Source organism: Salmo trutta, chromosome 37, assembly GCF_901001165.1.
Source record: "Salmo trutta chromosome 37, fSalTru1.1, whole genome shotgun sequence".
Lineage (NCBI taxonomy): Eukaryota > Metazoa > Chordata > Actinopteri > Salmoniformes > Salmonidae > Salmo > Salmo trutta.
In genome coordinates this window covers 20,052,699-20,070,182 of record NC_042993.1, presented here as the reverse complement: position 1 = coordinate 20,070,182, position 17,484 = coordinate 20,052,699, and the positions used below count along the sequence as shown (strand labels likewise).

Sequence of the window (17,484 nt, the reverse complement as noted above, 5' to 3'; positions counted from 1 at the left end):
AGAGGGGGATGACCGCAGCTGCTTTCCAATCTTTGGGAATCTCAGAGGACACGAAAGAGAGGTTGAACAGGCTTGTAATAGGGGTTGCAACAATTTCGGCAGATAATTTTAGAAAGGGTCCAGATTGTCTAGCCCGGCTGATTTGTAAGGGTCCAAATTTTGCAGCTCTTTCAGAACATCAGCTGACTGGATTTGGGAGAAGGAGAAATGGGGAAGGCTTGGGCGAGTTGCTGTGGGGGGTGCAGTGCTGTTGACCGGAGTAGGGGTAGCCAGGTGGAAAGCATGGCCAGCTGTAGAAAAATGCTTATTGAAATTCTCAATTATAGTGGATTTATCGGTGGTGACAGAGTTTCCTATCCTCAGTGCAGTGGGCAGCTGGGAGGAGGTGCTCTTATTCTCCAAGGACTTTAGTGTCCCATAACTTTTTTGAGTTTGTGTTGCAGGAAGCAAATTTCTGCTTGAAAAAGCTAGCCTTGGCTTTTCTAACTGCCTGTGTATATTGGTTTCTAACTTCCCCAAAAAGCTGCATTTCACGGGGGCTGTTCGATGCTAATGCAGAACGCCACAGGATGTTTTTGTGTTGGTTAAGGGCAGTCAGGTCTGGAGAGAACCAAGGGCTATATCTGTTCCTGGTTCTACATTTCTTGAATGGGGCATGCTTATTTAAGATGCTGAGGAAGGAATTTAAAAAAAAAATAACCAGGCATCCTCTACTGAAGGGATGAGGTCAATATCCTTCCAGGATACCAGGGCCAGGTCGATTAGAAAGGCCTGCTCGCTGAAGTGTTTCAGGGAGCGTTTGACAGTGATGAGTGGAGGTCGTTTGACCGCTGACCCATTACGGATGCAGGCAATGAGGCAGTGATCGCTGAGATCTTGGTTGAAAACAGCAGAGGTGTATTTAGAGGGCAAGTTGGTTAGGATGATATCTATGAGGGTGCCCGTGTTTACGGCTTTGGGGTGGTACCTGGTAGGTTCATTGATAATTTGTGTGAGATTGAGGGCATCAAGCTTAGATTGTAGGATGGCTGGGGTGTTAAGCATGTCCCAGTTTAGGTCACCTAGCAGCACGAGCTCTGAAGATAGATGGGGGGCAATCAGTTCACATATGGTGTCCAGAGCACAGCTGGGGGCAGAGGGTGGTCTATAGCAGGCGGCAACAGTGAGAGACTTGTTTTTAGAGAGGTGAATTTCACTGTGACCGTGCAGGAAACAGAGACAGGGGTGAAGGCAAATCTGTTTATTGCTCTCCAATGAAATCATGTTGTGCTGTTCTATACACCACAACATACTGCATCTTTCAATAAGTTTTAAAATATCAAACACAATGTAACATAATTCAGTCAATACTGTACATCTTGTCTATGTGACACATACAGAGGAGACAGAACATGCAACAGTTGTCAGAGAACACAACACTGAAAAAGGTTAGCCATGAAAGTTGTGGCTAATCTTTCAGGTGACATAAAAGTAATTGTCCCCTCTTCATCCTTTAGATATGTCCTATACATTGTACACATTGTTGTCATATTCTGATGGTGTTCTTAAAGCTGGAATCCTTAATGGTGAAACAACCATGTCAGTTTGCACTGTTTTTCCCCCTCTGACATCATTGCACGTGTGATAAGAGCACAGTATGAACAGATTTACATTTTTACCATGCTTCGTGACGCTCCTCAGCTCGGAAACAAAAACAATAACCGTGGTGGGGCAGCCAGTGGTGTTTCCCCCTACTGCGGATTCCATCTTTAACCCAATTAACTTTACTTTTCCATAGCTTTTTCGCCACAGCCGCTCTTGTGCTCCATCTTCCACACTACCACCAGAGCTCACCCCCTCCACTACTCCGTGTGCTGGCCCTCTCCCTCCCTTGCAGCCTCAGCATCTCCATCACACTCCTGGCGTAAACATCCCTCAGGTTCACCCCTCCTCCCCTTGCTGCCCCACCCACCTCCGAGTCACCCAGCGAACCCCGCGCCAGCCTCTTGAGCGCCTCCCCGTGCCGCAGCGCCACCTCCTTCATCTTGAGAGTGAAGTAGCAGGCAGAGAAGCGGTCGTTGATGATAGCGATGGGCAGTGCCAAGATGAGGATGCCAGACAAGATGCAGAGAAAGGCCAGCATCTTGCCCAGGGTGGTGTCGGGGCGGATGTCTCCGTAGCCCACCGTGGTCATGGAGGTGGTGGCCCACCACCAGGCACAGGGCACGCTGCTGAAGGTGGTGCCGGGGATGTCATGCTCCAGGGCGAACTCCACCGTGGCGAAGATGGAGATGCCCACGGAGAGGAAGAGGAGCAAGAGACCCACCTCCTCATAGCACTGGGTGATGGTCAGGCCCAGGGACTTGAGGCCTGGGAGACACAGGGATACAGAGGGCTGCGGTCAATTATACATCAGTTCAGGAGATTAAATGACAGATTACTTATTCAGGTCGTACACCTGAAAGTGCCTTGTCTAACGTCAGAGTCTTACGGCTGTCTGCACTGATGCGTTCAAATGATGCCATCTGTTGGAAGACCATGCTGAAAGTGTACACTCTTTGATGGTACGCAAATCTTACAGAGTGTGGCAGGTGCACACTTTCAACTGTAGAATAATTACCTGAATAATAAACTCTTAAAATCAGTCTTAATACCTTTTCACTTGCCTAACATGAAGGTACTATAGTGCATCTATTCAAATTATACACTGTATTCCACAAACAGCTAATATAAAAAAAATGTGAGAAACTCATGACTGAGAATTTAGTGGGGAAAATTGAAAGCTGGTAGTTAAAATAAGTGCAAAACTCGAAACACACACAACTGAGCAGGTGGTAGGACTATTCACACACTGAAATTGCTTGTAAGCTCTCCAAACTCTTCAAGTAGGAAATAAATATTTGGTTAAGTTTGCCAAGTAAGTATACTTTTTATGTACTGAAACACTATATGGGATCAAAATGAGACCTAGCTAGTACATTTGGTTCTTTGGAAGTTGTCTATAAACCAAACAGTAAAGCAAACGCATTTTTGTTTACAAAATGATACAGTTATCGGGATGCACCTTTCTTCAGGATATTGTCAGACAGACATATTGTCACACACATGGCAAGAACACTCCTGCCTTTATATTATCAAGTCATTTTAGTCAGACCATGGGACTTAAACTGAGCAAATGTCATAGACTCCTCAGGGATATCAAGATATACCAGCATGTAGACAAAGTGGAGAACATGCCCTGTAAATCCACACTTTTCCCCTAAAATAATCTGTTTTATTAACAGCTATCACCCAGCTATCACCTATTTTTCTCTCTTTCTTTTCCTGACGCAACATGCCATACTTACCAATTTGTTGAAGTAGCATACTAGAGGGAATATGGTACAATTGCAGTCATGGATGCCAACAAAGATTTGTAATACATCCCATAATTCTATAAAAGTGTAATGATGGCCTAGTATGTCATTTCATCCTAGATCAAAGACCAAGCCGACCTCTCCTCGCCTTTTCTTTTTTCTTTCCTCGTCATTGAAAGGACAAGATGTGACGTGCTGGCTCTGTATCTGTCACAGTCTCTGGTCTACTTCCTCCCCTCTTATCTTCTCTTTTGGTGTGGTAACATCATCTCCCTTCATTATGCATGGCCTCACAGCCTACATCCCAAACCAGGGCTCTCATCCCTCGCCAAAATCAGCAACATCCAAGCCATTCACGTGCATGAAATACCACATAAGGAATCATGTAGTAACCAAAACAACTGTTAAACAAATCTAAATATATTTTAGATTTTAAATTCTTCAAAGTAGCCACCCTTTGCATTCTCTAAACCAGCTTCACTTGGAATGCTTTTCCAAAGTCTTGAAGGAGTTCCCACATGCTGAGCACTTGTTGGCTGCTTTTCCTTCACTCTGTGGTCCAACTCATCCCAAACCATCTCAACTGAGTTGAGGTTAAGTGATTGTGGAGGCCAGGTCATCTGATGTAGCACTCCATCACTCTCCTTCTTGGTCAAATAGGCCTTACACAGCATGGAGGTGTGTTGGGTCATTGTCATGTTGAAAAACAAATGATAGTGGGACTAAGCCCAAATCAGATGGGATGGCGTATCGCTGGAGAATGCTGTGGTAGCCATGCTGGTTAAGTGTGCCTTGAATTCTAAATAAATCACAGACAGTGTCACTAGCAAAGCACCCCCACAGCATCACACCTCCTCCTCCATGCTTCACGATGGGAAACACACATGCAGAGATCATCCGTTCACCTACTCTGCATCTCACAAAGACACGGTGGTTGGAACCAAAAATCTCCAATTTGGAACAGATTTCCACTGGTCTAATGCCCATTGTTCATGTTTCTTGGCCCTAGCAAGTCTCTTCTTATTATTGGTGTCCTTTAGTAATGGTTTCTTTGCAGAAATTCGACCATGAAGGCCCTATTCACGCAGTCTCCTCTGAACAGTTGATGCTGAGATGTGTCTGTTACTTGTACTCTGTGAAGCATTTATTTGGGCAGCAATTTCTGAGGCTGGTAACTATAACTAACTTATCCTCTGCAACAGAGGTAACTCTGCGTCTTCCTTTCCTGTGGCAGTACTCCGTCATAGCGCTTGATGGTTTTTGCAACTGCACTTGAAGTTCTTGAACTTTTCCGGATTGACTGACCTTCATGTCTTAAAGTAATGATGGACTGTAATTTTTCTTTGCTTATTTGAGCTGTTCCTGCCATAATATGGACTTGGTCTTTTACCCAATAGTGATATCTTCTGTATACCACCCATACCTTGTTACAACACAACTGATTGGCTCAAACGCGTTAAAATATATTTTCCTTCTTTATTATTTTCCCCTTACCACCCCTCTCCTAATTGGAGTAAACTAATGGACAACAACGCGTAGGCTTCCACTTCCAGCTTAGACACACTACTTACATTTCACGGACAGTATATTTTACATTAGATATCTTTTGTTTGTTTTTTGTCCCAGCCTTCAGCTACCCTCAACCCCTCCCATCTATCTCTGAAGACCATCCAATTCTGAATTCTAGCTGCCATGTATTTTTTTCCACTGTGCTGTGATGTTTCACAAAAGTTGACTCTCTATTCTATTAGTTTCAACAGATTCTTCAGAATTTTTGGCCTACAATGACACACTGTTGTACAAGTAACATCAGCCATCTTGTCTGTCTACCCTGCTGTACTTTTTACACACATCTACAATCACCTAATGAGTTGCTGGAAGAAAGAAATAAGGTGTGATACAACATTATTTTCAAAGGATATATCTCAACTGGACTGCTACCTTCAAAATCAACTTTGAGATCCTGGACAATCTGACATCCTGGACTACTGCAGCTTGGCGTGACAAATGATAGGTAGCGGCATCAGGTTTAGGAATCATGACAGGATTAAAATGGCTGCGTATCTGTATGTTTGGATAGACGACTACATTACCTGTGGAGTGGCGTCCTAGTTTGAGCATGCGGAGGGACCTCATGAGCCTGAGCACCTGCACCACGCGGCCCATGTTCTCCAGCTCTGTAGAGCCACCGTGCAGACTCTCAACTGCCAGAGTCACATAGAAGGGCAGGATGGCTAGCAGGTCAATCACATTGGGAACACTACGGGTGAAGCGGCACTTGTTGCGCACGGAGACAAATCGCAACACCAGCTCGCCGGTGAACCACACCACGCACACATATTCCAGTGCGTCCACGAAGAAAGGTGTACCCCCATCACTGCCCCCGCTCTCGTCACCGATCCCGTTCCCACCCACATCCCCCAGGTCCAGCGAGATGAGCACAATGTTGACAATGGACACCGCCACGAAGATGATGGACAGCGTGCCGAAGGCGCGTGCCGCTCTTGAAGACTCTGGCTTCTCCAGCAGGTTCCACAGGCGCCGCCGGAGATCTGGGCACGCAGCGCCGTTGAAGTCTTCATCCTGGCTTTCGTCAGCCTCAGCCTCGTTCCTCATGTCCAGGCTCTCCTTGAGCTCCTTGCGGCGGTAGTAGCGTTCCCGGCAGCAGGCATCGATGCAGAGCTCGTCGATGCCCCAGTACTCAATCTCCTGGAGGAAGGAGAGCACGCAAAGCTCCTCCCTGACATGCAGGTGGCCTGTGCGGTAGAAGTTTATCACATACTGGAAGGTCTGTGAGCTGCGGTCGAAGAAGAACTCATTCTCCAGGAAGTCAGCGTCGTCGCAGAGCTCCAGGGCAGAGTCCCGTGTGGACAGGGCCAGCTTTCCCAGACGGGTTTCTGGGTGGGATGCCAGCAGCTCCTGGGAGAGAACGTAGCGGCTGCCTCCCACGTTGATGGTGAAGAAGTCCAGTGGGTCGTCACAGACAGGAGGGGGCTCGCTGTAGAAGACGCTAGAGTCTATGGACAGGAGGGAGGTCCTGTCCCTGTAGAACTCAGCTGGGCTGGATGAGCTGCTCATCATGGCGGGCACAGGCCTGCCTGGGGTGGAGGGGAAAACCTGAAGGGGGACTAGGAGTGCAGTTGGATATAAAGGAAAAGGTAAAACACTGAGGTCAACATTTGTTCAGGTTCAAAATAGTGACTGGCACCAAATCCAATTGAGACCACATAGAGAACAGTTAACATGTAAGGTAGAATCTTCATACTAATTCCAAGAGGAATTCTCTACTCTGTCCCTGCTTGTTCCATCCCCTGTGTAGCCTATTAGCCATATGGCAAGGGAATACATTGTACAGCTTGGCTAGAAGCAGCCATTAGTTATCCCTAATCCTCAGTTAAACTCCCTCTGCTCCATGAATGAAGGAATACACATTTCCTTGGCTGCTCCTACCAAAAGCATCATGTCTGACATCAGATGAGTGAGAGGGGGAGAGAGAGAGAGAGAGCGAGAGAGAAAGAGGGGAAGACAGGGAAAGAGCCTCTGGCTGTGTCCTGCTTCTTCAAAGCTCTTTGTGGAGATGTAAATATTTTAGCTGGCCTACCTAATTAATAGAATTAATGTTCCTATTCCTGTAATCATTAATTCCCTTTGTTAAGTCTATCTGCTATCTAACAACGTCATGGTGGTAATTTTAAGTCACACATATTCAAAAGATAAATCCTGAAAAATGGATATCAGAGCAGTTGATCTGTTGGCAAGAACACAGACACTGTAAAATGTGCTCATCTGTCATGATTGAAAGGAACTACCATATACTGAAAACATGCCCTGTGTGTAAAAGTGGTGAAAGATTTTCCTCCATTTTAAGTGAGAGGAGGAAGATAATGCCTAAGCTACACCAATTGATATAATAACAAATCCAAAAGGGGCAACATGTAAATTGCTATTTAAACCAAAAGCTTAAAATGGTCCTACCAAACAAGTTTCTGGGTATGTTTACTCTACATGTTTCTAATGTATCTAAATGGCTGTGTGAAGTCGGAAGTTTACATACACTTAGGTTGGAATCATTAAAACTCGTTTTTCAACCACTCCACAAATTTCTTGTTAACAAACTATAGTTTTGGCAAGTCTGCTAGGACATCTGCTTTGTGCATGACACAAGTAATTTTTCCAACAATTGTTTACAGACAGATTATTTCACTGTATCACAAATCCACTGGGTCAGAAGTTTACATACACTAAGTTGACTGTGCCTTTAAACAGCTTGGAAAATTCCAGAAAATTATGTCATGGCTTTAGAAGCTTCTGATAAGCTAATTGACATAATTTGAGTCAATTGGAGGTGTACCTGTGGATGTATATCAAGGCCTAACTTCACACTCGGTGCCTCTTTGCTTGACATCATAGAAAAATCAAAAGAAATCAGCCAAGACCTCAGAAAAAAAATTGTAGACCTCCACAAGTCTGGTTCATCCTTAGGAGCAATTTACAAACGCCTGAAGGTACCACGTTCATCTGTACAAACAATAATACGCAAGTATAAACACCATGGGACCACACAGCTGTCATACCGCTCAGGTAGGAAGGCCACTCAGCAAGGAAGAAGCCACTGCTCCAAAACCGTCATAAAAAAGCCAGACTACGGTTTGCAACTGCACATGGGGACAAAGATCGTACTTTTTGGAGAAATGTCCTCTGGTCTGATGAAACAAAAATAGAACTGTTTGACCATATTGACCTTCGTTATGTTTGGAGGAAAAAGGGGGAGGCTTGCAAGCTGAAGAACACCATCCCAACCGTGAAGCACAGGGGTGGCAGCATCATGTCGTGGGGGTGCTTTGCTGCAGGAGGGACTGGTGCACTTCACAAAATAGATAGCATCATGAGGTAGGAAAAGTATGTGGATATATTGAAGCAACATCTCAAGACATCAGTCAGGGAGTTAAAGCTTGGTCACAAATGGGTCTTCCAAATGGACAATGACCCCAAGCATATTTCCAAAGTTGTGGCAAAATCGCTTATGGACAACAAAGTCAAGGTATTGGAGTGGCCATCACAAAGCATTGACCTCAATCCTATAGAAAATGTGTGGGCAGAACTGAAAAAGCGTGTGCGAGCAAGGAGGCCTACAAACCTGACTAAGTTACACCAGCTCTGTCAGGAGGAATGGGCCAAAATGTCCGCAATAGGCTGAGAGAGGCTGGACTGAGGGCTTGTAGGCCTGTTGTAAGGCAGGTCCCCTGAAAAAGCGTGTGCGAGCAAGGAGGCATACAAACCTGACTCAGTTACACCAGCTCTGTCAGGAGGAATGAGCCAAAATTCACCCAACTTATTGTGGGAAGCTTGTGGAAGGCTACCTGAAACGTTTGATGCAAGTTAAACAATTTAAAGGCAATGGTACCAAATACTAATTGAGTGTTTTTAAACTTCTGACCCACTGGGAATGTGATGAAAGAAATAAAAGCTGAAATAAATCACTCTCTACTATTATTCTGACATTTCACATTCTTAAAATAAAGTGGTGATCCTAACTGACCTAAGACAGGGAATCTTTACAAGGATTAAATGTGAGGAATTGTGAAAAACTGAGTTTAAATGTATTTGGCTAAGGTGTATGTAAACTTCCGACTTCAACTGTATAATGAGAAAATAAAAATAAGACTGTAGAATTATGAGTAAATTGTATTTTCATGCCGGCAATCACATTAATTAATTAATGGTCATTGCAGAAGATATGTGATGAGCATACATGACAGAAAAGGCAGGATAAATGGGGGCGTCTACACGTAAACTGGCTTCCTATTACACAATAACTACATAACAATATTATATTACTGGCACAACATAATTAAAACCATGAATACTTGTCGTTTTCATTTCACTCGCAAATAATATAACTACCTACATTTTGTAAGCCTGGGAGCGGAGCAGTTTGGATTATGTAATAACAGAGCAACACATGTGTTTCGAATGAAAAATAGCTGTAAATATTCTGGTTATTATATGAATCATGAATAAATATACAAGTTGCTGTCAAATATTTATTAGATTGAAATAAAGTATTAATATGTTTTGCATTAAATTGTTTTGTTGTCAGAGATAGTAGGTTACTGGAATGAACCATCTCTGAAAGATTAGCCTGTACTGTACCAAGTGGACCACAAAACTACAGTAGTAGCCACGAAACTAGCCCAACTAATATATCTTAGCCAATTTAACATAACAAGGGGGAAAATATTGGTCTTACCTGGCTATATATTGAGAGTTTCCATCTTGATAAAAGGGATAGTTGAGTTTTCCATCCTCTCCATTAGCCAAGTTCCTTTTTATACTCTGCGTAAAACAGCCAGTTATGTGTTTTGACACTAGTGTTGGTCATGATTATTATCTTCTTGCGAGCATAAGTGAAAAAGAGATCCAGTTATTCGAAGAAAACGTGACAAAACTCCGTGCGTTGCAAACAGCTCTAAGACCTCAGATGTGCACCGTGCGCTAGACACTCTTGACTCTGTCCTTGCTATCCTAGGATCCTTTGGACGTCCCTACCCCTTTAAAGTTGAAATAAAAAAAATTGTTTGGGTTAATGGTAGGGGATAATGTTATGGTATGGACGTCCCAAGGATTCCGGTTTGTACTAACCCTCTTGGCTCGCGGTGCCGTTTAAAAATGTTGGGTAGCAACGAGCACACGCAAGGAGAGGCGGTTTTCTGAATATAGCGCATGCAAATGTCTTATGGGTTTTTAAAAATCCAATTTACCTTATTCATATTAGAAACCATGAAAATAAATATTTCATATGAAAGTTTTGAACGCTGGCTTATCAATGATATTACGTTATGCAGATTGATATTTCCAGAGAGATGGCATTTTAGACAATTTCACAAAATTATTCCATCAAAAAATGTGGCCCATCTCAAAAGGTTCTCTAACTGCAACGCATTTTTGTCCATTCAAACATGTCTCTGAAAAAGCGCTCATCTACATGCACCGTTGTATGTTCTCATCTAATTTGTATTCGCAAAAGTCCCCCAACCATATGCTTTGAATCAGACATAGCCAAGGGTCCTCAATTGAATTTTTTCCTGACATTTCAGTTCTGTAATGAGATTTATTTTCCTTCCTTGTTCAATGAGAGGAAGACAAGGCAGGGGAGAAACGTCAAAGTACTTTTTTTGCAGGATTTTGGTACTTAAAATATCCACATCTATTTGTACAGATCCAGGACACTATTTTTAAAAGGTATGTTCCTGAATTCCCATTTAGTTTCTACTTGTCACAGTTCACCTTCCGTTGACCCCAGAGAGCCCTCTGATCTTTTCTTCACTTCCTATGGCAATTATGGAAGCCTTGAGACAGGCTTGGTCTGCTGTGACTGCACCTCCACAGCTCTCCAGACATGCAATTACTGTCCATCTATACGTGGCATTTCTCACATTGTTCACCCATGTGCATGGAAAGAATATGAATAAAATAGGATACAATGGGTCCTATGTGACATGCAGGACATCAGGATCCAGGTTTATCTGTAAAGTGTCTACAAAAAATGATAGTTTCAAGTTCATATGGCTACAGAGTTAATATATCAATAGTATACCATTGTTCGATTGAGACTTAATTTATCTGCAGTCCCACTTACATGTATCTAAGCAATTTGGTGTCAGTTTCCAGAGGCACTGTAATATCTGTACCATTTCTCCCATTGATAAGTTACTTGGCACCATCTTCTGTTCATGAGAGGTATCACCAAGATCAATATTGTGATGGGTCCGTTTTATTTTATACACAACCATCTGCTGTTCATGAGAGTTCTCAACAATATTCAAATTGTGATGGGTCCATTTTATTTTATGCATAACAATCATTTTGTATTATTCATTCATAAAAAAAAATATCAGTCCCAAAAGGTGGTATCATTTACAAAAAAATAAGAGATTTTTACAGTAATAACTAACTCACACCTCCAGAGAGTATGGACCAGACAGTGATCAGAATTTTGAGCTCCTCAATTCAGTTGGTTTCTCCTCATCGAGTCCGTTTTCAATAGTCACGCTCTCCGATGTTCTAACATCAACAAGTAAAAATCCATAAGTATGGTGCTTGATTCAATTCACATACTCCACAATTCAAATATAGACAGCTAAAATGTCTAAAACAGAGGGGTTACCCACATTGGCTTCTCCACGAGTGGGTCTATGTAGTCTTGGAGCTCAGTGTTGAGGGTCTCTGGCAGTAGAAAGCACAGCCCCCTGCTGATGATGGGCAGGAGGCCACAGAGGAGCATGGACAGGGCCTGGTGGTACACATCTAGCAGATGCATCAGAGGGGCCAGGATGCCCGCCCCACGGGCACACATGGAGTTCAGACCCACACCATTCTGTCTGCAAGGACGACATAGCAATAAATGTATCCAAAAGTGGATGAGGAGAAAATTTGACATACACAGTATGAAGAATGAGGATATTATTCTGCTGTAATAAATGGTATACATTGGGAATTTAACTAACCTTACAACGGTGGGGTAGAGTTCAGCAGTATATAATCATTGACAATAGTGAAAGAAGCTGCTATAGCAAACTTTCCAGTCACTGCAATGACTGTCACCAATACTGGAAGGTCTAAGGGTCAAAATAAGACAGAAATAAGTACCATCAACAGGTATGTTTCAGAATATAACGCCAACTACACCAAGTTCAGGAAAATTGGGGGGTTCTTGGGGGTGGGGAATGGAATTAATTTTATTTTTTTGTTTTATTTTTCTTGGGGGGGCTGTGGGAGGGGTCTCAAATGGTTGTGGGACAGGTATTGGGGAACTGGGAACTGTTGGGGGGGGGGGGGGGGGATCTTGGAGGGTTCGGGGTTCACGTTTTTTGCCTGGTGGGAGATCTGTCAACGTGCCCTTGAGCAGGGCATTGGCTCTGGATGCTTCTGTGTGTTGCTCTGAATGGAAGTCTGTTGGATGACTGGTATGATGTAGTTGTTGAGTGGCTTCACTGCAAGTATATTGTACGTTTCGGATGTTTAATATTTTTTTTTTTAAAGTTCAGGGAAATTCGACAAAGATAAAACATTTGAATGCTACACAGTATAAACCAAGATAGGGTAGGTGTTTGAGCATTTGCATAACTGGAAACAGCCTTCGGAAGTGTACTGGTCCATTCAGCCCCTTCAAAATAGTAAAATAACAATCACACACTACAAAGGTTTGGGGCTGTCAGCTCGCTCAATAGTCAAACACTGTTTGATGTTTGTAGACAGTACAAGGTGTTATATTTTGGCTAATTGAGATTAGAGATTGGAGTTTATGTGGTAAGAGACAACCTGGGAGTATTGCCCCACCTAGCACAAATGTGTTCATGGCATTGCCTGATTTTGTCATGCTGACCACGAACCGAAGGCCAATAGACAGATGTTGGGGGTGAAGGCAGCGGCCACTCCAAACAGCAACTGGATAGGCAGGGAAACGAGGATGGCGAAGCGACAACCAAACCTGCGGGGGTATTTCACATTTTTTGGGGTGACCTCTTCACTAAACTCGTGACAATTTATAAGTGGATTGTGTGTTTTACCTGTCTGCCATAGATCATGTAGATGGACTGTGATGCCTCACTCACACCTTTGTTGTCACACACCAGGTTAAACTGATGAGGAGGAAAGGAAAGAGGAGAGAATTTAGTTGCCTTTGATAATCAGGAAATGGATTGCTTCTTTTCATAATAAAAGCACCATACATGCCTAATCTCACAATATTTCAGAGACAGTGCATTCAGAAAGTATTCAGACCCTTTCTTTTCCACATTTTGTTACGTTACAGCCTTATTCTAAAATGCATTGAATTGTTTTTCCCCTCAATCTACACACAATACCCCATAATGACGAAGCAAAAAGTGTTTCGATTTCACCGTAGGCAGCGATTACAGCCTCAAGTCTTCTTGGGTATGATGCTACAAGCTTGGCGCACCTGTATTTTCTCCCATTATTCTCTGCAGATCCTCTCAAGCTCTGTCAGGTTGGAAGGGGAGACTTGTCCCAAAGCCACTCCTGCGTTGCCTTGGCTGTGTGCTTAGGGTCATTGTCCGGTTGGAAGGTGAACCTTCAACCTGCTCAGGACCTCAAACTGGGGTTTCATCAAGGATCTCTCTCCGTTCTTTGCTCTGTTCATCTTTCCCTCGATCCTGACTAGTCTCCCAGTCCCTGCCACTGAAAAACATCCCCAAAACAGGATGCAAACACCACCACGCTTCACCATAGGTATGGTGCCAGGTTTCCTCCAGACGTGACGCTTGGCATTCAGGCCAAAGAGTTCAATCTTGGTTTCATCAGACCAGAGAATCTTGTTTCTCATCATCTGAGAGTCTTTAGGTGCTTTTGGCAAACTCCAAGAAGGTTCTCATGTGCCTTTTACTGAGGAGTGGCTTCCATCTGGCCACTCTACCATAAAGGCATGATTGGTGGAGTGCTGCAGAGATGGTTGTCCTTCTGCAAGGTTTCCCATCTTCACAGAGGAACTCTGGTCACTCTGACAGAGCTCTATCGGGTTCTTGGTCACCTCCCTGACCAAGGCCCTTCTCCCCCGATTTCTCAGTTTGGCCGTGTGGCCAGCTCTAGGAAGAGTCCTGGTGGTTCCAAACTTCTTCCATTTAAGAATGATGGAGGCCACTGTGTTTTTGGGGATCTTCAATGCTGCAGACATTTTTTTGGTAACATTCCCCAGATCTGTGCCTCAACAATCCTGTCTCGGCGCTCAACGGACAATTCCTTTCGACCTCGTGACTTGGTTTTTGCTCTGACATGCACTGTCAACTGTGGGACCTTATATAGACAGGTGTGTGCCTTTACAAATCATGTCCAATCAATTGAATTTACCACAGGTGGTCCAATCAAGTTGTAGAAACATCTCAAGGATGATAAATGGAAACAGGATGCATCTGAGCTCAATTTCAAGTCTCATAGCAAAGGGTCTGAATACTTACCTAAATAAGGTATTTCTGTTTTAATTTTTTAAATAAAATTAAGGTGCAGTTTGTGATTGGATCAGGTAGATCTGCCACTGACATGGCCTTTCTTCTGAGGCAGCTATTTGTTGTAATCCTGGGATTTTGCAAGCTTCTGGGGAAAGGATCTGCAGAGATGGGTGCGACCGGACTCCAAGGCCTGCAAGCCCAGGTCATTGCATGCAGAAGGTGTAGGTGGTGCACATGATGATTTTGGTTGAATGTCGTTGGATCTTCTCAAGTTGGTTGTGTTGGTGGGCTGTGAGACCTGGGTGCCATACTGGAGTGGCGTACTCTAGCACTAGATGGACAGAACAGGTGTAGAATGTCAGAAGGTCTTCGAGGGGGGGGGGGGGTTGAAGTGGCGAAGATGGTTCATGAAGAACCTTTGGTGGTGATGTGTGTGTCCCCTTTTAATTTGGCTTGGAGTGCCACACCGAGCTCTTTGGCGCTGGACACCACCTCAAGTGTGTGGTCGGAGACGGATAATGGCAGAGGCTGGATCAGGATTGTGACAAACAGGTGTACATGACATTGCACTTTATTGGTTGAGATTCATCTTGTTTTGTTCTGACCAGTCGGTTAGTTGGTAGAGGCCCTGATGTATTTTGGAAGTGTCACGTGTCTTGATTCTATGAGGTTCAGGTCATCCACAAAGGCCCAGGAGTTGGATAGGGTACCCTCTGATATTTATTTTATTTAACTAGGCAAGTCAGTTAAGAACAAATTCTTAATTACAATGGCGGCCTACCAAAAGCAAAAGGCCTTCTGCGGGGACGGGGGCTGGGATTAAAAATAAAAACAAAAATAGAACACACACATCACGACAAGAGAGACAACACAACACTACATAAAGAGAGACCTAAGACAACATAGCAAGGCAGCAACACAACATGACAACAACATGGTAGCAACACAACATTGTAGCAGCACAAAACATGGTACAAACATTGGGCACAGACAACAGCACAAAGGGCAAGAAGGTAGAGACAACAATACATCATGCAAAGCAGCCACAACTGTCAGTAAGAGTGTCCATGATTTAGTCTTTGAATGAAGAGATTGAGATAAAACTGTCCAGTTTGAGTGTTTGTTGCAGCTCGTTCCAGTCGCTAGCTGCAGCGAACTGAAAAGAGGAGCGACCCAGGGATGTGTGTGCTTTGGAGACAGGTGTTGTATGTGGAGGATGAGGCCTGCAGTAGATATCTCAGATAGGGGGGGAGTGAGGCCTAAGAGGGTTTTATAAATAAGCATCAACCAGTGGGTTTTGCGACAGGTATACAGAGATGATCAGTGTACAGAAGAGTATATAGTCCAGTGATATGTCCTATAAGGAGCATTGGTGGAAAATCTGATGGCCGAATGGTAAAGAACATCTAGCCGCTCGAGAGCACCCTTACCTGCGCCATTGATGTGAGCAACATACATTTGGACCAAGCCGTGTGCCCTGGGGGAGGCCACAGGAAAGTTCTTGAGGCCTGGGATAGAGATCTTGTAACCTGGCTACGGCCGGAATGGAAGTTTAAAATTCATGGCATGGTCTCTGGTCGGACAGATAATTGCAAAAGGTGTTTCATTGCAATGGTGTGAGCCACAAGATCAAAGGCCGTGCTGTAGTCCGTCAGGACCAATGTGCTGGAGGTGCCTCTGGTGTTTGCTGTTCTGTACAGGCAGTGGGTGGTTGAGTGTCCCTTGGGGCAGCCAAACTGTTGTTTGGAGATGTTCTTTTGGATATCCTGTGTTGTCCATTCAACAACAAAACCTTCACACGCCTTTGCCAGAAGGGGCGTGAGCAAGACTGGCCGTAGCTGGTCAATGCTCAGAGGATTACTCTTCAGCAGTGAATCTGCCACTGATGAAGGGGCTTTTCTGGTTGGGACGGAGAGTAGTCTCCAGTGCATTTCCCATGGTTCAACAGTAGGGAGTTGCATAGCTGGCAAAAATCTAGGTAGGTCTGACAGGTGTAGTGTAGGTAATGATGTGGTGACAGATAAACTTGGCATTTATAGCATTGGCAATGGCAGAATGGTTGTCTGAGTGGAGCCTGTCAACTTTGATGGAGATTGTCTTTTTACTCCTGGTCAGAGATGTATTTTGATGGTACCATGTGGTTATGGCACATGTAGCATACAAATCATAAAGAGTGTACCGTGCATCAAAGATGCAGATTTTTTTTACAAGGTTAAATATTTTATTTCCAGTCACATAAATAAACCTATATTTTAAACCCAGAAAGCAACCCGGCCTTTCCATAATACATTCAGTCTAGTGTGAGATAGAATGAAAAAAATCCCATTCTGAAAAAGCACTAATATTGTGAAATAGCCCAAATGCAACAGTCGCCTCATTAGTTTTAGGCCTACCTTTACCAGGCGAGTCCCTTGCCCCCGCTGTTTTCCTGCACAACAAGGTATAAAGGTGGTAGCAGCAGAAAGTACTGTACAGCGTGTCCCGTTGATCGATTTCTACTGATTAATTGACATGCCAAAATGTTAACTCTTGAGGGAGTTATATTAACCTGAGTCGCGTTGCACCGGTCAATGGCCCGTGACGCGAACGGGCAAAAACCGCGAAGGAGGAGCCCCAATCTCAACTCGAACAGTAATCTGCGCCACTAGGTTATGTTCTTAACAAGGCAGCATGATGCATCATCCAGAAACATAAACATATCTATTTTCCATAAAATATTGTAACGACATATTCGAATTTTCAAACTAGTTCAGTGGGAAGGCAGATTACGCGTTTTTATCAAAAGCAATCACTTTTGCGTGTAAAAACACAATATACTCGTTACTCTGTGTTTATGCCCGGTTCAAAGCAACTGGGAACTCGGAAAAATACAAGGTCGAATCATGACGTCAGTGATATTCAGGTCGGAAAGCCGGAGCTCTAGAAAGACGTCCGAGTTCCAGAGTTGGAATTCCGAGTTGGCGGACCATTAAAATCGATTTCCTCCAGTTGGAGCACGTTTTTCTCTCTCCGAGTAACCAGGTGTTTTGAACGCACATTTTGAGCCTGCATTAAACTCTTCGCACTGGGGTAACTCGGGCCAGATAATCGAATCCCCTCATTGAGTGTATTATTCAATCGACCAATAAAACCAGGGATATACGACGTTGGATGTTAGATTAGTCCTAATTGGCTAATTTCTAATA

General features: G+C 43.9%; 1 protein-coding gene and 1 long non-coding RNA gene across 4 annotated transcripts; both read right to left on the bottom strand.

The window, feature by feature from the left end:
• Positions 1-1,225: 1,225 nt before the first annotated feature.
• LOC115177158 (potassium voltage-gated channel subfamily V member 1-like) lies at positions 1,226-10,040 on the bottom strand. The gene is made up of 3 exons (XM_029737715.1): positions 9,586-10,040; positions 5,429-6,463; positions 1,226-2,349 (listed from the first exon to the last, which is right to left on the bottom strand). Exons 2-3 carry the CDS (start codon positions 6,414-6,416, stop codon positions 1,817-1,819), a joined length of 1,521 nt encoding a protein of 506 aa, XP_029593575.1. The 5' UTR covers positions 6,417-6,463; positions 9,586-10,040; the 3' UTR covers positions 1,226-1,816.
• A 1,116-nt stretch (positions 10,041-11,156) lies between these two features.
• LOC115176629 (uncharacterized) lies at positions 11,157-17,477 on the bottom strand. Of its 3 annotated transcripts, none has more exons than XR_003872253.1 (6): positions 16,693-17,477; positions 12,905-12,976; positions 12,675-12,825; positions 11,843-11,953; positions 11,507-11,716; positions 11,157-11,399 (listed from the first exon to the last, which is right to left on the bottom strand). It is a non-coding gene; the product is annotated as an uncharacterized LOC115176629 (long non-coding RNA). The 3 variants fall into 3 exon arrangements; XR_003872254.1 differs by having other exon boundaries at positions 12,721-12,825; positions 16,693-17,475; XR_003872255.1 differs by having other exon boundaries at positions 12,728-12,825; positions 16,693-17,475.
• Between the last annotated feature and the right edge of the window lie 7 nt (positions 17,478-17,484).